Source organism: Aspergillus oryzae, chromosome 5 (assembly GCF_000184455.2).
Source record: "Aspergillus oryzae RIB40 DNA, chromosome 5".
Classification (NCBI taxonomy): domain Eukaryota; kingdom Fungi; phylum Ascomycota; class Eurotiomycetes; order Eurotiales; family Aspergillaceae; genus Aspergillus; species Aspergillus oryzae.
Window position 1 is genome coordinate 4,257,978 of NC_036439.1, and position 21,369 is coordinate 4,279,346.

At 48.3% G+C, this 21,369-nt stretch overlaps 6 protein-coding genes across 6 annotated transcripts; 2 read left to right on the forward strand and 4 right to left on the reverse strand.

Annotated features, from left to right (window-relative positions):
* Nucleotides 1–405: 405 nt before the first annotated feature.
* AO090113000087 (uncharacterized protein) lies at nt 406–1,207 on the reverse strand (the record flags this gene model as incomplete). The annotated part of the gene is made up of 4 exons (XM_023237810.1): nt 406–616; nt 672–693; nt 912–1,087; nt 1,173–1,207. The coding sequence occupies 4 exons, from the start codon at nt 1,205–1,207 to the stop codon at nt 406–408; spliced, it is 444 nt and encodes a 147-aa protein (XP_023092601.1).
* Nucleotides 1,208–1,872: 665 nt separating this feature from the next.
* AO090113000088 (uncharacterized protein) lies at nt 1,873–3,564 on the reverse strand (the record flags this gene model as incomplete). The annotated part of the gene is made up of 5 exons (XM_001824225.3): nt 1,873–2,028; nt 2,080–2,504; nt 2,558–2,954; nt 3,013–3,431; nt 3,480–3,564. 5 exons carry the CDS (start codon nt 3,562–3,564, stop codon nt 1,873–1,875), a joined length of 1,482 nt encoding a protein of 493 aa, XP_001824277.1.
* Nucleotides 3,565–3,787: 223 nt separating this feature from the next.
* On the reverse strand, nt 3,788–6,104 carry AO090113000089 (YoaK family protein; the record flags this gene model as incomplete). Its single annotated transcript, XM_023237811.1, has 2 exons — nt 3,788–4,578; nt 5,969–6,104. 2 exons carry the CDS (start codon nt 6,102–6,104, stop codon nt 3,788–3,790), a joined length of 927 nt encoding a protein of 308 aa, XP_023092602.1.
* Nucleotides 6,105–7,539: 1,435 nt separating this feature from the next.
* Nucleotides 7,540–10,710, forward strand: AO090113000090 (uncharacterized protein; the record flags this gene model as incomplete). The annotated part of the gene is made up of 1 exon (XM_001824227.3): nt 7,540–10,710. The coding sequence occupies one exon, from the start codon at nt 7,540–7,542 to the stop codon at nt 10,708–10,710; it is 3,171 nt and encodes a 1,056-aa protein (XP_001824279.1).
* Nucleotides 10,711–12,436: 1,726 nt separating this feature from the next.
* AO090113000091 (glycoside hydrolase family 71 protein) lies at nt 12,437–15,846 on the reverse strand (the record flags this gene model as incomplete). The annotated part of the gene is made up of 8 exons (XM_023237812.1): nt 12,437–12,581; nt 12,626–13,307; nt 13,407–13,580; nt 13,645–14,771; nt 14,805–15,068; nt 15,137–15,496; nt 15,545–15,708; nt 15,769–15,846. The coding sequence occupies 8 exons, from the start codon at nt 15,844–15,846 to the stop codon at nt 12,437–12,439; spliced, it is 2,994 nt and encodes a 997-aa protein (XP_023092603.1).
* Nucleotides 15,847–16,520: 674 nt separating this feature from the next.
* Nucleotides 16,521–17,558, forward strand: AO090113000092 (uncharacterized protein; the record flags this gene model as incomplete). Its single annotated transcript, XM_023237813.1, has 2 exons — nt 16,521–16,562; nt 17,172–17,558. 2 exons carry the CDS (start codon nt 16,521–16,523, stop codon nt 17,556–17,558), a joined length of 429 nt encoding a protein of 142 aa, XP_023092604.1.
* Nucleotides 17,559–21,369: the final 3,811 nt, after the last annotated feature.

The window sequence follows — 21,369 nt, forward strand, 5'->3', positions numbered from 1 at the left end:
GTTCGAACTGAAAGCTACCCAGCAATGTACAGGGGAACCTCTCCTCTACAAATCACAAGATACTCCATTGCGAAAATAGCTACCCTCGAACGCGTAATCGAGACACCGGAGCTCTACGAGCTATCCAGCAGCTCCCTGACAAGGCCAGAACACATACACTCGAGCTCGAAGATAAATAGCCCCCTTCTTGCCCCTCAAACTGAGTCTACTTCCAACAACAACATCCCCATCCTCATCCTCATCCTCAGCCTCTCTAACACCCCCCAAGAAGCAACTCCGATTAATCCCTCCGGATTGTCCCCAAGATGAAGCTTCCCGCCTCCCTGATTCTCCTTCTCCTTGGTGGTGCCATTGCGGCTCCTACTGTAAGTTACTCCTTTCCCTAGTCAACTATATATTATACGGCTATCTAACTCTACTATAGGACCTCGGAGGCAAAGAACCCGAGTACGAAGTCTGCCAGCTCCCCTCGGACCACAAGGGCAAAGTCCATCTCGGCGAAGATGGCGTCCTCCGGGAATTCGACCTCGAGAAAAAGGTCACCGCCTTCTGGCCTCTCAGCCCCAAGCAGATCAAGGAGTTCCATGACCGCTTCCCCAAGGAGGAGCGCGAGAAGCTGCAAAAAGCGTTTGAGGGTGTTGATGGCTGGAATGTGAAGGATATTGAGAAACTTCTCTATCCCGATGAGAAGTACTGGCCTAAGTTTGAGGAGGAGGAAGAGGAGAAGAAGGAGAAGAAAGAGAAATATCGACGTGGAGATGGAGGATGGTGGGAGAAGGATGAGCATGAGAAAGAGGGACATGAGAAGGAGGGGCATGAGAAGGAGGAATATGAGAAGGAGGGCCATGAAAAGGAGGATCATGAGAAGGAGAAGTGGGGGAAGGAGGAGGAAGAAAAAGAAAGGGAGAAACATGAGAATGATGAGAAGGAGAAATATGAAAAAGAGAAGCATGAGAAGTATGAGAAGGATGAGAAAGAGAAGTGGGAGAAAGAAAAGCATGAAGAGGGAGAGAAGGAAAAGGAGGGACATGGAAAGGAAAATTGGGAGAAAGAGAAGGCACACAAGGAAAAGAAGGAACGAGAGAGGCTAGAGAAGGAGAAGTATGAGAAGGAGAAGGCAGAAAAGGAAAGACAAAAGCACGAGAAGGAAGAGGCAGAAGAGAGACACAGACAAGAGGAGCAGAGAGAGAGAGAAAGGGCGAAGCATGAGAAGGAAGATAAGGAGCACAAGGGGTTCGAAAAGGACGAGATAGAAAGACAGAGGGAGGAGATTGAAAGACAAAAGCACGAGAAGGAAGAGAAGGAGAAATGGGGAAAAGAAAAGCATGAAAAGGAGTATGAGAAGGAGGAGTATGGAAAGGAGGAGAAGAAGGAGCATGAAGAGAAGCCAGGATGGCCCCAATGGCCCAAGTGGCCCAAGAAGGAAGAGCATGAGAAGGAGCATGAGAAGGAAAAGGATTACTAGAAGCATGGTGAGTGAGAAAAGCAGGGCTGCCATTCCGGTGCAAAGTCTTGAGGTTATGAAAAAGAGGCTCTGTCATTACTGAGTGATGCTTACAGTCCTTGAGAATAGTTTGAGACCTCCTTGTGCCTCTTGTGAAGTGTGATTTGGCTTAATGGGCAAAAGAAGTTGGTCAATTTGTGGGAGCTTATGACTTTCGGTTTTTCTTCAATTCGTTCGCTTGGTCACTCATTTGGCTTTGTGCCTTTTTGTTCGGAATCTTGTCAACTACAATTCCCACGCTCCTAATAGGTTTCTTGAGCGCTATTGAATCTAGTTTATCTTCTCTCCCAAAATATGATCTGTTACCTTGGTATCTAACATATCATTCGTGGTATATAAGAAGCAATGCAGGAGCCATGGTCTGCCGTTCATGAGATCAATATGTTCGCCTCTTCAAGATTCCGCCTAGCGGTTTCAGGGAGTCGCATCCAAACCCACAATAAGCCCAGTATTGTGACCGCTGCAAAGAGCCAGAATGTTCCCTCTGGCCGCAGTCCATCCTCTAGCAACATGGACGGAACAGCCTAAGCTTTCGTTAGCCATCTAGATGCGGTTCCGATGTTGAACAACTGTACCTTAGATAGGCCAAATCGATTGGCGAAATGGAAGCACATGAGTACACTGGACCCTACTGTCCTTACGGATAGGGGGAAAATCTCCGCGTTTATGAGATACTGAATCGAGTTCCATCCAAGGGCCCAGCCCACCCCCGTGAGATAGAGACAGATGATGGCAACAATGACTGCATCGTGCTCTGCTTTTGAGTGGATGGGATGGGTGGATGGCAGTGCCACAGTTAGATAGATGGCAATGTAAAGCATAGCGATAAATTGAATGATGATTCCTGTAATCAGAGGGCGTTTCCGCCCTGTGTAATCAATCAGAAATACCGTGCAGATAAGCGATGCGACAAACTTGACGGCGCCTAAAATGGCGGTGCACAGGAGCTTCTGGGACTGGCCTGTCTCCCCGAGAAGTGAGAAGAGCTTCGGGGCATAAGCTGCATGATCGTTGGTTATTGTTCATTTCTAACTCTCGGGACTTAACACTCACTGGTAACGGAAGTGGCACCGGACCACTGGCTTAGGAGCTCAGTGATCGCTAAAAATGCCAATCTCGATGGGTTAGATTTGTCTGTGACAAGTTGCTTTAGAGCCCTCCCCAAGCGCTGGATGCTTGTCCCTGCTGGTGTGTCTCCCAGTTGATTAAGAATACCTTCGAATTCCCTCTGAATGCGTGGGTCGTGTATTGGTAAATTCCACAACCGACTTAAAGCCCGGGTACCCTCGGCAAAGCGCCCGGCTTTGCATAGATATCGGGGACTCTCCTCACAGGAAAATGATGAAAGCAGAAGAATGCCAGCAACCATTATCTGGACAGACTGTGGGATTATCCATTGCTTTGAGCTGTTGTTGGAGATGTGCATGGTCGTTCCCCAGCTTGAGAAATACTAGAGTGATCACGTTAGTCACCGTGGTCTCCGTCGCAGGTGGTAGGTGGATGCTAACTCCTATCATGATTCCCATGTACTCAGACGTAGCAAATGTGCCGACCATGAGTCCGCGGAGCGTCGGTGTAGCCACCTCAGAGAGATAGATGGGTACGACGACCCCGGCTTGTCCAATCCCTAACCCCATGATGAAGCGACCAGCATAGACCTGACCAATACTCCCCGCAGCTGTAATAACAATAATTACTCCAGCTGCCCACATAACACACAGCTGCCTCATTGTCCACAGTATTCCGACGTGCTCACACATAATGAAGGCAAATATTGCTCCAGGAATACTTCCGATATGAACCATGGAGGTTATGTTGGAGAGCCGGTTGGCTTTCTCCGATGCACTGAGGTCGGCATCCTCAAGGTGGAACTCATGAATAAAGGACGGCTGAGCAACTGTGGTCGAGATGAGGCCCTCATCCAGCCCTGGATATTGTCAAACAGGTCTCTTTAGAGAACAACTATGTAGCCTACCTCGAGCCATCCCAAGGAGTCCGAAGGAAAAAACCGCACATAACAGCTTCGCCGTCAATGTTCGAAGATAACCGATCTGCTTCATCTTGACGGTGATCGAACAATTTCGTTCTTTCTACACTTCCCCTACGCCAAGTTTATAAGCCAAGGCAACGCTAAAGCTTTCATAATAATTTGCGCAGGAGAAGTGGAGCCAAGGGGGGCCCGTGTCAGCCCTACAGTAGGGCTGAGTGGGAATGCTGTCAGGGGCATCAGATATGATAGGACAGCCCCTTGGCATTAAATATCGCTAACTAATAAATTATTTATCATTGGTCCAGCTCGTCATCCTCCAGGTTCTCAGTCGATTGCCCCCGCCAAATCAGCCAGGCAACAGCGATAAACGCCTTGCACAAAACTGCCGTCCAAAATGCCCCCATTAGCCCAACCGGGCTCTTGGCCCACAAACCCCCCAGCATCGTCCCAAACAGGAGACACACCACTGCCCCGCCACGTCGCCTGTTTTCCACTCCATGTAACATCGACAAAGGAGGAAGCTCCGGACTGGAGAATAAGTCGCAGTACACACTCGTCAACACCACGCTAGTCAGACCATTGAACTGCAGGGCACGGCTCGTCACTGCCTGGCCACTGCTCTGAAAAGCGACCAGCATTAAGGGAACAATCACTTTCCAGGTTAGAGGGGAATCCCTAGAAGTTTGATGGGTAGTCACAATCGTAGCAGCCGCCGCTACGCAGAGCATCTGGATGGTAAAGGAAAGGCACAGCACCCAGCGCCTGCGGGGAGAGAACCGTCGGTGAAAAGAGGCAAAGCTGAAGGAGCCCACACAAAAGCTGGCGATCGAGGTTAATGCTCTGAGCCAGCGAGTGCTCTCGTCGACTCCCATGAGGCCGAGGCCTAGATAGATGGTGTTGCCGGTCTGCATGCTCACGAATGAGCCCCAGACAAAGACGGCGGAGCTGTCGAGTAGCCCAGTGATCACGTAGCAAAACAGCAGAATAAGGTCCCCATGGTTAGGATTAATGTCCGAGGTGAGATGGCTGATAAGCCTGTGGCGACAATACTTCTGTAGTGGAGTACTAGAATCGTCATCGTTTCCTAGTAGCCGGTCGGTTTCGCGTGGAGTGTGGGAAGTCATCGAGAATCAGACAGGGGGATCTTTGGTGGAAAACCAGCACAATTGACAACAAGGTATTAATTATCCTGCGCATCCGGGTTTCCGATTTTGTTCGCTTGGTTGTGGACCCGGTGGAAATTATCAGGAACGCGTCACTGGACTAAACAAGCTTTCTCCTCGGAGACTCCATATGAGATTAAATCAGGCAGCCACTATTGGAGCCCTCAGGCACTCTATTCAATTTAAAGTCACATGACTATACCCACCCTAATGTGGTCAGTGGTCACGTGTGAATGCTAGAGATTAGCATTTGCTCTCATCCACGATAACTTCCTAATAATACATGAGTGGTCCGAATCTGTTTGTGTTTATTTTACATCTTCTACCTAGTGTTTTACGGTTTTACCTTGCTGTCTAATAACGAGAATATAGGCGTTGGTCTTCTGTGCTGCATAAGACTCCCGTTGGACGACGTTGGAACATAAAATATATAGCGAAACATCATTAAAGTTGCTATGAAGTTGGGGCTGCCCTTCTGAGAGCGTAGGCGTCTCGATATCCGTAGAACTGCCTCAAGCTGTAATAGTAATTATGTCTTTAATAAAGGAAAGGCTTCAATACGTCGTGGCTTCTCGATTTTGGCTCGGCCATTAGCTGCAACTCGGAACCACAACTTATTTCATATATAAAAAAAAGCAGTCAAGTCGTAAGTTGGGTTGCAAGGCTAGAATGGCCACAGAAAATATGATTCGCTATTTATGCCCTGTGGCTAGCCAAGGCTTCGTCCTCCGCTAGCCTTGCGCTGATCCTACAGAGAAGATGATGCGTACACTGAGCCCCACCTCAAATCCCAATCACTCTCAAGATGTGTGCTTTGCTTTAGCAAAAGATACAACTTTCTATAATATTACTTGCACACGCAGCTCTAATTCCTTCCTTGAAACTGTGATCGAAAATGGGAATTACAAAACCCTCTCATGATGACTATACGATTGCCTGGATTTGCGCGTTACCGCTGGAGATGGCGGCTGCCAAGGCGATGCTTGAGAAGACGCATGAATCCCTCCCCCAACCACAAGCGGACCAGAACTCCTATTCTCTTGGAGAAATGAGCGGCCATAATATTGTCATTGTCTGTTTGCCCTCTGGAGTGTATGGAACCACATCTGCAGCCACAGTTCTCTCCCAAATGCTGTCAACATTCTCGTCTATCAAAGTTGGTTTGATGGTGGGGATTGGTGGGGGTGTACCCAGCGAAAGTGTTGATATTCGCCTTGGGGATGTAGTGGTTAGCATGCCATCCGGCTCCTCAGGTGGTGTGATACAGTATGATTACGGCAAGGCATTATCTGATGGGTGCTTTCAACGTACCGGTTCGCTCAACAGCCCCCCTCAGGTACTGTTGACTGCCGTCTCTCAGATGCGCAGCAATCACATGATTAAAGGTTCTGAGATTTATGCCACTATCACAAATACCCTGGACAGTAATCGGTACATGGGAGAACATTTCTCGCCCCCTGATAGAGACTTGCTGTTCAATGCGACATATCAACATCCAAAGCACTGTCTGGATTGCTCGAAATGTGACCAGAGCCAGGTTGTGACACGTATTTCACGAAAGTCTCACGAGCCTCAAATCCATTATGGCTTGATTGCATCTGGTAATCAGGTAATAAAAGACGCTAAAACACGGGACTACCTTGCTCAAAAGCTGGGAACTCTCTGCTTTGAGATGGAAGCTGCTGGTCTCATGAACCAGCTACCTTGCTTGGTGATCCGCGGTATTTGTGACTACTGTGATTCACACAAGCAGAAGGACTGGCAAGGTTATTCAGCACTGAGTGCATCTGCATATGCTAAGGTGCTCTTAACGGTTGTTCCTATTAGCAGCAGCAATAGAACTGACGCAAGAATTCATATGCAATCAAACAAAGAGGCAAAGCGCAGTGAGGCAGCCAGCTTCACATTTAATAGCTACGGTTCTGGACAGCAGTTCAATGCTACTGGGAACGCTCAGAACAACAACACAGGAAATGGCAATCAATTTCTCGGTAGCTTTGCTGGGCCTGTGTATTTCGGCCACCCTCCGACCGCATCTAAGGATACCTAGGCAGATGACAAGCAATATCCTATCTGGCACTATATGTGGCGCTTTACTTTACTGTATCTTTCTTTCTTGGACACGGCAACGTTGTAAAAATAATGATCCGTAGAACTACTGATTCAGCAGTGGTATCATGAATTAGTTAAGTGCACTTGTATTTTAAACATTCAGGATAGCGTCGTCTTTAGTTCAAAAAGTCATCCACCAGTACCCACTAATCTACCTTCTTAGTCCTCGAAAACTACACGTGCCCCAGCCTTTGAAGGAGATGGAAGGGGTAACTTAAGAATCCTCAATGTTTACTGCCAAACAGAATGGGTGATGTAGAACGCGGAGAAACGGGGATTACGAGAATCATTGTGTATAGGAAGTCAGCCGCACGATCTTTTATGCACGGTTTACTCCGTATTACAGCCATAACGGGCATATATTACCTGCGCAACAGAATGATTGAATATTATTGGAGGCCTCGCCTTTCCGAAGCCAGCTACCCGAAATCTGACTGGTCACATGCCGCATCGATCACCGGCGACACTAGGAAATAAATGGAAAGGTGCTGCTGCTGCTGCTGACGTAGCAAGTAGACCCATGCATGGTGTACTTTCTTTTCCATTTATCCATCCTTCTTTCTTCTCTCTCTCTCCGCTTTAATTACCCGTAGCCCGAGCGTCCACGCTAGCTGGCCTCGAGCCTTTTCGCAGCCCGTCAAAAACTGCTAGGGGTGCATAGAGAGCAACATATGTCTTCAAAGGCATTTATTCGGTACCTGATCGATATTGAAACCGGATGAGAGCCTGACAGAGATCCATAAGTGTAACATATCGACTGCAATCTCAGGATGTCATTCACCAACGACCACGGCAGTGGGGATATGTTCAACTCCCATATGAGTACCCAGAACAACAATACAGGCAATGGCAACCAGTTTCCCGGATCCAACTTTCCTGGGACTGTGAACTTCTATCAGAGTACCCAGAATGAGCGTTCTCTTCAATCACGACAGATGGATGTCCTAAAGAGACTGAATGTATCGAAATATCGAGATCAGAAAGATCGAAACCCTGTTCGAGTACGAGGGACGTGTGACTGGTTTGTTACTCATCCGACTTTCAGAGCCTGGCAAGAGACCCAGACGTCGCAGATGCTGTGGGTCACTGCAGATCCTGGATGTGGAAAATCTGTGTTGGCAAAGTATTTGGCAGATTCTGTTCTCACAAGTCACGCTGGTCGAACAGTCGGATATTTCTTCTTTAAGGACGACTTCGAGGATCAGAGGAGCATCGTAAAGGCGTTATGCTGCATTTTTCACCAGCTCTTTTACCAGAATCGCGATCTGCTTACTGCGCATATTATTGAACAATTTGAGATGGACGAAAGGATTGTTGATTCTTTTGGTAGTCTTTGGAACGTCCTCATCAGCGCTGCGAAACAAACGGATACTACAGAGATCATTTGTCTGCTAGACGCCTTCGATGAATGCGAACCGGATGGACGGTCCCAACTCACTGTAGCACTCGAAAGGCTTTACACTGATGAAAGTCGGCATAATTTCAATCTAAAGTTTCTTATTACTAGTCGCCTCTATGGTGACATCAGACAAGGATTTCAGCCTATGCAGATGGAAGGGCAACCATTGATTCATCTCAGCGGGGAAGGTACTGAAGAAATGGAGGATATCTCTCGTGAGATCAAAACTTTCATCAAAGCAAGGGTTGAAACAATTGGCGCCCGACTAAAGCTCACGGAAGAGGAAAAGTCTATCCTACTCAAGAGCGTCACACGTGTTCCCAACACCACATATCTCTGGGTCTACCTTACTCTAAATCTAATTGAGAATATTAAGGATATCGATAAAACAAGAATACTCGACGCTACGTCTGACCTCCCCAAGACCGTGGACGATGCCTATGAACGAATCTTATCTCGAAGCGAAGACTGCCAAAAGGCCAGAAAATTACTTCATATCGTGGTCGGTGCGACACGGCCCTTAACGCTCCAAGAAATGAACCTCGCTTTAATCTTAAGTGAAAAACACCAGTCATATCGGGAGCTCGAACTCAGATCAGAAGACCGTATTCGTGAAAATATCCGGGACCTCTGCGGACTGTTTATTACCGTTGTAGAAGGTAAAATTTACCTCCTTCATCAAACGGCGAGAGAGTTTTTGATTGAAAAGAATAAACCCCCGATCCAGGGGAATACATCCGACAGCAAACTTCGCGTGCTTCATAACGCTGCCTGGCGAAACCGATTCCGAGATACCCATAAACGAAGCAATGATAGCATTCAAAGCCTCTCATGGAAGCATTCACTAAAGCTGCAAGAGTCTCATCAGATTATTTCAAGAATCTGTATCAAGTACCTGCTGCTCTCCGATTTTCGGAAGACCTTGCCTCGGAGAATAGACATAGGCGAGCTTACCAACACCTATATCTTTCTAGACTACTCTACCAGATCTTGGGCCACTCATTTTTTGGAAGCGAATGATGACACTGACAATATGAAACAATCCCTTGTGACACTCTGCGATCTGATAGAAGATTGCTGTCCAGCTTGGTTCCAAGTTTATTGGGCGTCATTGGGCACAAAATTCCCGACTGGCTTCAACAGTCTTATGATTGGAGCCTATTTTGGACTAATACCTGTAGTGCAACACTGGATTGAGATGGGTAAAACTGATGTTGACGCTGAGGACGATATATATGGCCGCTCGGCACTATCCTGGGCGTCTGGGAACGGCCATACTACTGTCATAAAGCTATTGATCAAAAGATCCTACAGAACCTGGTGGAAGATGGCCCGGGTTGATGCGCGAGACAGGCATAATAGGACACCTCTTTCGTGGGCTATTATAAACGGTCAAGTGGAGGCAGTCAGTTTGTTGCTCAAAGCAGGAGCTGTGATTGACTTGAAAGATGATATCGGAGGAACGCCGTTAGAATATGCCATCTGCAGTGGGAATAATGAAGTATGGAATATCGTGAAGAAGAAAGGATCCCAGAATCATCATCTGTCCATCGACAAGATTCAAACCAGACTGCTCATTTCAGCCGCCAGAAAGGGCAATGAAGCGATAGTGACACTCCTGCTTGAGAATAATGCAGATATAGATTCGAGGGATGAAAACGGCCAAACACCACTTTCCTGCACGGCAGAGAATGGCCATGAGGCAGTAGTGAGACTACTGCTCGAGAACAAGGCAGATATAGATTCAAGGGATGAAAACGGCCAAACACCATTTTCCCGGGCGGCAGAGAATGGCCATGAGGCAGTAGTGAGACTACTGCTCGAGAACAAGGCAGATATAGATTCAAGGGATGAAAACGGCCAAACACCATTTTCCCGGGCGGCAGAGAATGGCCATGAGGCAGTAGTGAGACTACTGCTCGAGAACAAGGCAGATATAGATTCAAGGGATGAAAACGGCCAAACACCATTTTCCCGGGCGGCAGAGAATGGCCATGAGGCAGTGGTAAGACTACTGCTCGAGAATAAGGCAGATATAGAGTTGAGGGATAGAAACGGCCAAACATCACTTTCCCGGGCGGCAAAGAATGGCCATAAGGTAGTAGTAAGGCTCCTTCTTGAACATAGTGTAGATATAGAGTCGACAGATAATATGTTTGGCCAAACACCACTTTCCTGGGCGGCTAGGAATGGTCATGAGGCAGTGGTGAGACTCCTGCTCGAGAACAAGGCAGATATAGAGTCGACAGATAATATTTTTGGCCGAACACCACTTTCCTGGGCAGCAGGGAATGGCTATGAGGCAGTGGTAAGACTACTGCTCGAGAATAAGGCAGATATAGATTCAAGGGATGAAAACGGCCAAACACCACTTTTCTGGGCAGCAGAGAATGGTTATGAGACAGTGGTGAGACTCCTGCTCGAGAACAAGGCAGATATAGAGTCGACAGATAATACGTTTAGTCAAACACCACTTTCCCGGGCGGCTAGGAATGGTCATGAGGCAGTGGTGAGGCTAGTTTCTAGGTACAAGAGCCCTTGATGACAGAATTTCGGGATATATTGACATACGCTGTTCTTAAGACTCGACTGCCACTTGATGCCCTGGCCCGTATCCTTGAGATATCCGCAATGCCATATACCTTGCGCTAGATTGACTTTCTCCGATACGTGACGTGGCAACAGGCTCCAATAGTTTAGTCCGCTTTTATCGTTTACACCTGCAATATTTCTTCACACTGCACCTGCCTTTCTGACGGCGAAGCACCGAATACTCAAGCAGATATCTGCGCAATATTTATGCGTTATGAATAGGTTTCGCAGAAAGGATATAGGTGATCTAACGAGCACTGAGACGAAGTATCAGGATACCAGCAGTTGGCTTAAGCATCAATCGCTCTTGGAGGACATATAGTACTTATGTTGCTACTCGGCATACCATCTGGTCCAAGGCAAGGATGACGATAGTCATAAAGTGCTTAGTTTCCTATAAAAGCATTTGCTTCATTGACTGGAAGCAATGGACATAATGGGAATGATTTCGCTGACCACCGATATTTTGGATACCGTAACTGTAGCAATGAAGGCGAGCCTTTGAGTTGGCGTACTGCTATATAGTTAAGAACAGAGAAAAGGCCAAAACCTAAAAGTAAGACACGAAGCTCCGATGATCTCTATACGATGCAAAACAATTTGCTTTGAGAAACATGGCAGTATCTGGTATTGCCCCATTGCACCTTTACTTTTCTAGAAGTGCCTTTTCGCTGGTGGATTAATAATCGGGATAATATTTCGATGCGATATTCTCAGGATGACAGTTGCATCGCTGATAAGGAAGTAACTATGGGATACAGAGTTTTATCTCTGCCCCGGTCAGGTCCGTTCAAACTGCGAGATGCCAAAACAGAAGTAAATGGAACTCATAGCAGGGACATAGCTATGGTATTTGTATGAAATAACCAGGGGAGACGATGATTCGGTAAAGTCGGTCAATCTCGATCCGCATTACCGGAGCGAGTACTGATAATGAAGAGGGGCTACTGATTGCTGAGCGATTATCCATCAATAATATGTACGGATTTAAGGGAAGAGCAGTCGATATCACTGGCTACATACAACTGAAGTAGTCGACTTCGTCGATGCTGCCTAGGTCCTATCCCTGATACATATTGCAAACAAGTAAGTCTGAGCATTCCGTCATATTCTTTTTGTACAAGTTCTAGATCATTTCTATTATAGTAGTGTCAATATCGGCTTAGTATAAGCCAGGCCCAAGGCCAAGAGGCCCAGCAGATGCCCCGTTAGTATGAAACGAAAGTAGCTGAGCGGCAATTGGCGTGCTAGCCGAACATCCTCCCTTGGCCCAACTACTTGGCTGACACTCCAGATCTGCTGGACAACCTTTGTCGTTATTGCAGAAAGGCCCTGCCTGGTCGGTCTTAAGCCAGCACCATGGATCTCCTGCTTTCCACTCTTCCTGGACGGGCTGAGAGGTCTTTGGGTTGCATTTGCTCCAACATACTCCCTGTATACCATCCATTATGGCGCAACCACCATAATCTGGCTCTGGTATTGTACATCCACCTTACGCCCAACTACTTGGCTGACATTGGAATGTGGTTGGGCAGTCTGTCTGATGGTTGCAAAAGGCACCTACTCCGTCATGTTCAAGCCAACACCATGGATCGCCCTTTTTCCACCCACCGCCCACCGCCTTGCCGGTAATAGGGTCACACTTATTCCAGCATACACCTTGTTTCTTCATCAGATCACAACCATCCGCAGAGGTAGGCGCTGGCTTTGCCGAGCTGGTGGTAGTAGTAATGGTAGACGTGGTCGTCGAGGAGGTAGTGGAGTGGGATCCTGAGTCGGAAGTTGGCTTGGCCGTTGGGAACACTGGCACGGCAACCATGCCTGAATAGCTTGGGATGGGCACATTGTCTATTGTCGTGCTAAACTGCTCGTTGCCATCCACGTTGGGCACCCGGATAGTCGTGCCATCGACATTGATGGTTCCTCCCGTTACCGTATATGGATCGCCCCCGACGACGGCAATCTCCGGGATACTGGTAGTGATGATAGAGGTCGTTCGTGGGGGATAACCATTAGCCCCCTGGTCGTCATTGGGATTGATCTTGACACCCGTCGGACAATACTTGCCCGTTGTCGTGGCCGAGTTAGTCACTGAGCATCCGGTAAAAGTGGCCGTCTTTGTGGTGGAGCAGCTGGTGTCAGAGCAAGTGACCCAGTAGTTGGTGGCTGTCTGCGCGGTGCTCTCCTCGCTGGAACTGCTACCGCAGTTCGAGGTACAGCGATGTCCGCAGCCGGGGCTATTGATATCTGTACAGGAGGGGAACGGGGCGTGGCTGGTAAAAGTGGTTGTTGGAAGGAATCGGTTTGGGGGGCAGTCGATTGAGAACAAATCGAAGAGTTTGAAGCGTGGTGCCTTGGGGATCGGAGGAAACGAGGGCAGTGGGGGCACGGGTATATCCTCCGGTTTCGGGGTAGGCTGGGGTACCGGAGACCAATAGAAGCCTCCAGCCTGGACCCATACTGGAACAACCGTCGTTGAGGTAGCGGAGGTAGCCGGTGAGGTCTGGGCACGGTGTGTCGTGGTCGTGATTGTAGAAGTCGCGATATCTTAGAGAGACGGGAATTATGCCTCAGAATAGGTATATGTCTGGCCATTTGTGTAGTATTCGGTTGTTCCAAGAGACGTGGGTGTCTGCGTGACCCCACCACCTGGTGTAATTGACTGGATAGAGACTGGAGGTATGAAGATTGTGGTGGAAGTACCGTCCGCCTCCAATGTGACGGGCTCCGGAGAATAGCTGGGAGTCAGATAGAAGGAGAAGGGTCTCGTTTGACCGGGGCCGACAGGCATATTAAAATAGCTCATAGCCGTGGTAGTAACTACTCGCAGAATAATCAGCAATTGGTCAGGGTAAAGACATTGGGGCATAGGGCTTGGTCATACTGGGGCTGGGGTAAAGGGTCTTGATAGTGGTGGTTCCCAAGGTAATGGACGTAGCCACCGGAGATAAATAGATTGTCGTTGGGTTATTCAGGAGCAGGTCTGGCATTATCAGAGTACAAGGCGGAATACATCCGACAACAGGGGAAGGTTTCAGGAAGATGCCTGGATCTACATAGACATCACCAGAGCCCTTGTCGTCACCCTCTCCACCAGACGTAGAGATGGCACATGCGCCTTCGGGACAGTATCCATACTTGCAGGTGAACTCGCAAAGGGGTCCATAGACAGTTTCATCCATTCCTGGACCCGCTTCACCAACCTTATCTGTTGCTTCAGGGAGCGTGTGAAGAGCACCTTGGGCAGTACATGTACACGCATTGATAGGACAGAACCCCAAATTACACATGAAGTCACAAAGACCGGCGAGATTACCTTCCCCTGTACCGCCGATGCATGCTGGAGGTAAAAAGGGTGAGACAGTGGGCGTGGACAACGGTGCAGAGACGGTGCTGCATGCGGTGTCGGGGCAGAATCCATGAGGGCAGTCAAACGCGCAGAGACCGCTATAGCTGGCATCGAGTCCTGCTTGAGGATAGCCCATGGGTCCGGTCGCATTGGGTGTTTCTCGAGGCTCCCCTTGAAGCTGGCAGTAACAGGCACCGAGAGGACAGTAGCCATATTTGCAACCGAACTCACATAGACCAGCAAAGTTATTGGCTCCGGTGCCATTTATACATTTCTGATTGAAAAGATTCGTTTCCGGCTTCGCATTGACACTTTCACTAGCACTGGCGCTGCCGACCCAGGCATTCCAATTCGTCAGCCCCTTGACGCAATTCGTGGATATGGAGCTGCCGTGGACCTGGGCTACCTGCTTCCCAGAGCGCGATAACGTGACGACGACGTCTCCCAGGCTAGAACCGAAAGGAACACTGCCATGGTAGATACCGACACCTCCGTCCGGTTGCCAAGTCCAGCTGGCTTGTTGGGATACTCCACCAACACTGACCGTAACGGTTGCCGGAGCACTAAGGAGAACAGAGAAGAAGATGTGGTCCTGTACGATCTCTGTTGGATGAAACTCAATTTGAAGCTGGCTCGCAGTGTTACCAGAGGTTCCTCCTGAGCTACAAGCGGACGCAGGTTGCGGTCAATGCCACACAGTCAAGCCCTCCTTATCGATTGTGGCTTTTCCATACTTATAGGTGTCGATCAAAAATGGAAGAAAGAGCCGCCAGCCATCATGAGGCATGTCAGTGACATAGTTATAGGGAGCTCGGCCAATGTCGAAGGCCTCCATGGCATAGTCTCGTAGTGGTCCGATATAGTGAGACTCGCCATAGTCGTTCCAGGAGATAATTTGAACAAACGGTGGCTTGAGATACCAGATTTCCTGCCACCTGTCATACCACAAGTTGTCTCCTCTAGAGCAATTCCTTCGTTAGCTTTCGGGAAGGAAGGGCACAGAGACTCCAGAAGAGATACGACTCACCGCCACAGCCAATTCTTCTTATATCCGGGAAGGTTTGTATAGAACCATGGTGAAGCCGGCATCATGTAAGGAAGCTCATCAAGATATTCCGTGTACGAGGCGTCGACGTAAGTGTTCATTTCTTGACCTCCCCATGGCCAAGCGGCCCAGTTGAACAGACCGTCCGCCGTGCCTAGCTCCACTGCTGGCTTGGCTCCCAACGACGACCAGTCTGGCACAAAGAAACATCCTGTGGACTGCTTGATGATGAGCCAATCATCTGAATTTGCAGGGCCTTCAAAGGTTGACACCAAAGGCTTGCCTTCGTAGTGGTAGTAGGAGGCCTTCCCGCCGTAGTTGTTGATCATATTGATCACGTCACTAATAGGCTAGGGCCCATTGCCTGCATAGTCGAAGGAAAAGAATAACTGGAACCCAAGCCTTTCGGCCTCCTGAAAGAATATTGACACTACCGCGTCATTGACGGGGTCGGCATTCGCCATATTCAGGATAAAGGCATCAATGTGAGCTTCCTTGGCCTTGGTGATATCATCATGGAAATCACTTCCTATATAGTTTCCAGTATTGCCGACCTAACATTCAATTCAGCACGTCCTGAGCAGCTCGTTCTTCTCCTCCAGGCCATAACATACCATGAAATGAGTAAATACGGCTTTTCCATGGCTGGTACCTGCCAGAAGCAAGGTCAGCAAGATCGACCACACAAACATTGCGTCTGGTGAGACTGAAGCACGGTATTTCAATCAAAAGAGAACGATGATATGTCGTTGCAACCTTAAATACCTTTCATGAGACCATCGGCAGAAGAGACTTGGCCGTCCTAACCGAGATCCATATGCCCACACAATCGCACATAATGAATTGCCTCCTGAGAAGACCCCACCCCAACAAGATTGGATGCATCCTCGCAATATTAGATATCCTAGGTGGACAACAGCAATGTTGCATAGGCCACAGGGTGGAGCCTGCGAGAACGATACACGCCAAACAGCAGCCTATGTGTTATTGGGACGCCAAGAGCTCCTTCACTTTTCGCCCGGGCATGAAATTGAGGGCGATTTTCGGATTTACCCGTTGAACGGCCCACGTTACATGCGCTAAGAGACGGTCCGAACAATAGCGTCAGGCTAACCGATGGTTCGTCGCTACAAACTATTGAGACCTAATACTTAGTTGGCCCAGCGTCTCAGGCGGGACTACGGAGTAGAAACAGTACGTTGCAGGGCTTTCACTCGGTCTCGATATCATTGGCTCAAGAATCTCGACCCCTACGCTAGCATATCCCGATTTTTCTCTATTCCCACCGTCAATACCTAGGCTCATAGAATTCAATTCATGACCCACGGCTTCTTGTTCACTGTAGAGCCGAGGGAAAGTGATCCGAATGCCCAGTCCTATCTTCCCTCTGGATCCATTCACACCAATTGTAAAACCCGTCCTGGACTTCATTTCGCTTAGAGATAGACCACTACAGAAGTAGTATTCACCAAGGATGGGATTAGCACTTACGACCACCGGGCAGGTTGCGGAGCGCACCTTCTCCGTGGACCCTCACGAAAACCCAATCTAGCAGGTCGGACGTTCGAATTTGTGCAAGGTGCTCGGCCGGTGTTAGAATAGGTTAACAAGTATGAGAGGTCCTCTCGGAGCATCCGTTCTATTTACCACCTAGCTCAAACAGACCCCCTTCAATTTCCTTTCCAACATTCTTGTGGGCACCTACATAACTCAATCCTGGCGCTGGTGTGTGTTATGTGTCCTGCTTGCTCCACATCCTCTTTGCGTGGTCTCCTTCAAGTTCAATATCATTAACGCCCCTGCAGGGATCTTTATCCCCTCTATCCTTTATGGCGCAACGAACTTCCAGTGGCAGGATGACACCTGCGGCTAGTCTTTGGCGTGCTAAGACATTCCTACTTTTCATCTTAGCAGTCCTCCTCTTTTGGCCTTCCTAGCGAAAGGGCTGCATACGCATGGACGGGGTCATCGCCACTCGCGTGTCCAGCGGGCACCGCACAAACTAGTTTCTCGACAGACTGACTGGGATTTATTGAGTAGAGGGCAGCGCTTGCATTGTGCGATGGATGGTGACCAGGAAGCTGCAAATCAGGCCGTTTCTAGGCCGATTAGCGAATGGACAGACTATGAGGACGTGGCTAGATATGGGTGGGAGTTGGACGAAGACGCAGAAATAAACGACGCAATGGGTCAGGACCTTCTTGAAGCTGCGTTCGAGAAGCTCAACATTGATGCAGACAAGAACGAGATCATAAAAATTGATCAAATAGTACCTGTAACGGTGGGCGGTAACGAATATGAGGTAGGGGGATTTGAGACTCTTGACTATCGTGATTCCCGATTGACAGTTTCTAGCCATCTGGAGCAGAATATAAGTGTCTGTTCAATGCGGGCGAGAGAATGATTGTCGTGAATAATGTTAGGAGCCCGGAGCATGCTAAGAAAGATAGCACGCCCATGTCAGCTATTGTGCCCCTGAGGTAATGGTCGATTGTGGTTTTTCTTCTCTGGGAGAACTATACTAAGGGCGCTCCCGGGGGCCTACGGCATCTGTTCCATAGTGTATTTGCTAACACGCAATCATTGAGTATCATGCGGCAAGCCATTGGAGAGGCCGATGACTTCAACGACTGGGATGATTATTCACCAATGGAGACGCGCGGCAAAACGTTTCGACCAGGCTCTGACGAGTGCTATGCGCTGCTATACTGCTCGAATGGGCGCGGCATTGGCTGGCTGCTAACCCAGCACAAGGCCCAGATTGGCCTTCTGACGGTTTCCTCGATAACGGTATTTGGAGCGGATGGAGACGCGATGTTGTACTTTAAGATTGATCCCGTCGAACAGAATGATTGAGATAAAAGATAGCTTTATCTTCAGTTTTATATAAAGACAGGCGGTCGTCCTTTTGTCTAATTACTAGGAATGGACTTGCTATGGAACGCGTCCTCTTGAACGCAGAGTCTTTTTTGAGTTTACACTTATGGCTAAAAAGAATATTGATATCGGCATAGAATCTCGTATTCAATGGTAGGTATTACGGTGAAAGTACCCTCAGAAGTATTTTTATTTTCGACACTGCCTTTAGAGACATGGCCATGTAAACCAAGGACAATATACAGCAGCCTGTCTTTCCTAATGTCGAACCTCAGCAGCTGCGGTAATAGTGGACTGCCGTCTCTGCAATTCCTCCCAATCCTCTTTGGTGAATATAGAAGACCAAGCGAACCATATTCGGTGTGATACACCCCTATCTGGCCAGCCCAGGCCGTCCATTCTGACACCATCCCAGAATACAAGGCCATATGGGCGGAAGATTGAGTAATCAACACCTTTGAGGGGCGACCTAAGGTCGTGTTTACATGACCATAAGCATCGCATACCACTGGATGATCGCCCCGAGTTTAGGTCGTTCTCTATGATTGTCGAGTCGTGCATTTGCGCATCTATTACAGTTGTATAGCATTGGCAACAATGCCGGTAATCCCCTAAGACCTTACCAGATAACAACCAGGCATATATATTCTCACGTCCGTCCGCCTGTTGATCCAACCAATGAAGAAGGGTAGCTATCTGCTCCTCCTGACCCTCGATGGCACGCGTCCAAAAGGCGTTTTCCCAAAACCCTTGCACGTTGTTATCCAGCAAAGCGCGGGTAGACTCGCTGTCTCCCGTGGCCAGAGAACATTCAAGATGTGTCTTGCGCAGCTCGTAAAAAAGGACAATGCATAAGAAACTACTGAGCAGTCGCTGCTCCTCAGCCCAAGTTGGTGGCCCTATATCAACCGGGGTGTATGAAATACCCTTGGGGCGTCGGCTTAGATCAACCACCGGGCGTGTAGTGTAAAACAGGGTTTTTCGGGGTAAATGCTCCAGCTGCAGCCGGAGGCACCTTGTAATTGTAGAATGGAAATATGCGTGGATGAGACATCGCAGTCGGACCATCAGGCGAAGAAGCCGACGAAGAATAGCCGAGGGTGTTAGCGGGGATATTGTCTTAAGCATAGGAGGCCATTCACGGGGACGTTCACGGGCATAATGCAAAATGCCAAGGATATCTGTCTCCGGTTCCTGCGTTCGGGTTCAAACAAGGATAATGAGCCGTATGGTATCCTGGACATGTGGCGCCAGGCCCCTTTCGCGGACTGGGTTGTCGATACTCGCATCCACGATCCGGGCAAATAGGTCGTTGTTCTGGTGCAAAAGTCCCGCCACTTCCGGCGACGCCTTGTAGAGGCTATGCAGCGCAGGTAGACCGGGAAGGTTTGATAGGATCCTTTGCAGGACAAACCACGGAAGTCGTCCGAATGGATCAGGATCCATTTCTTTTGCTTTTGGCGTGTATATGGAGATGAACCGGAGTATTTTCGGTAATGAGAGAGGAAGGTATCCGTTTGTAATCCCTGTTCAGTGGCGAGTTACGTGATGGGGCCCGGAGTAGTTAAAAGATAATGAGATGAACTCATAAAGGAAGGAGGCTCACTTTAATCTCCCACGGATGAGCGGAATCTGAACTATGTGGGGGGTGCCAAGCTAGCTAGCCCCGGGACCAGCCTTTTGCTTAAGTCCCTAGGGTAAATGGAAGTGAAACATCAACTCCAGCATTTATTGCCATTAGTACAAAGTAGACCCTTGGATCTGAGACTTTTGACCCCAACAAGTACCGTACGGTAAAAGAGCTACATTCAGTAACTAATCTCCGTTCATTTAGCACTATTGTCGTTTTATTACCTCTCCAACGCCGTAGCTAACAGTGGGCCGCTATTGCAACTGGGAATATATTTGATATGGACCTACATAGTTGTCGACCGTTTTCTCTTCCGACCAATCCGGCTTTTTCTCTCCTTGCATCTTCCCCTACCTGTCCCCAAAACCACCTGTTTTGATAATGTTATTGACAATTCCGCTTCTTCACCTGGCAGCCGTTCTCGGCTCTTGGACTTTGGCGACAGCAACTGATTCTCTCTCGAAGCTGACTCACAACGAGTTTGCCTCATTCAATGGGGCGCCCATCACTTTCAAGTATGGATTACTCAACGCCACAGCCTGCGGACAGTACTGTGAAAGAGTGAAAGACTGTCAGGCATGGTCGTATGTTGAAGGGGGCAGTGAATGTGCTCTATATTCCTCTGCAGCTCTTTCCACGATCGCCATCCAACAATTTGCCCATGGACGTTGTTCCGACAGCCCCGCCGAGCAGAAGTAGTAGATGGCAGCCTCTCTCGGGCTATCCTGGCGGAGAGTAGACAGATCACTATCTTTGAGCTCGGAACCATGCCGAGGAATCATTCACATTGTATGTCCCTTCGCAACCTGACATTTTTGGGCAATACCTTTTCGCGTAGGATGTTGACTCTCAACCATAGCTCCCCCTTCTGTGTGCACGTTTGCGGAACAACCCATGCACTCGCTCGTTGCGGATGCTCTCTTGCATATTTGCCCTTACACTTTCTTTCTCTTGTTCTCGGCATTGGATCCTACTCAATCGTATGGAACGCCTTAGCGATAGACGGTATGATACTGGCCTTTTGTGTTGTGGGACCAGTCCTTAATATTAACATCAGGTGCATCTATTACTAGAAGAATTGTTTATCTAGTGAAACAAGTATTACCTCTGAGTTCAATGATCGTAACACAGTGTATCTATGCCTGGTAGACACCCCAGACAACAAGAAACAAGATCTATCATGAACTAAAGTGTACTTTTGGTCGTGGTTTCTTTTATAATGGTATCGCACCGCGTGGGGATTCAACATAGCTTCATCCTCCGGGCCACTTGGCAAACCTTCATATTGACTGTCAACAGCCAGAAGTTGAGGTCTGTTCGACTGAACCATAATCATCTGCAAATTGTGAAAGAGAGGAAAGCACTGGTATGATGGGAAAGGATTGTAGTTTTGAAAAGCTATCTGAGTATGATTCAGACATGTATTCAGACTATTCATATATACTGCCGTAGATATAGTATATACTATTAGTCTCTTACCAGTCGCAGGTATATAAATTTGATAGTATTGCTATCGTAATATTTATAACAATAAGATGACAAAATAGCGCTCCGTAATTAGAACAATCTAGATAACATCTAAAATAATTCAGACATGGTTTGGTAAGCCAGTTGCAGACATTAGATCTGGGTTGAGGTTACTAATTGTTTCTATGAGCCCAAGCCTGGCCTAGCCGAAGGTCATCGTTAGTATGTTGCCAGAAGAACA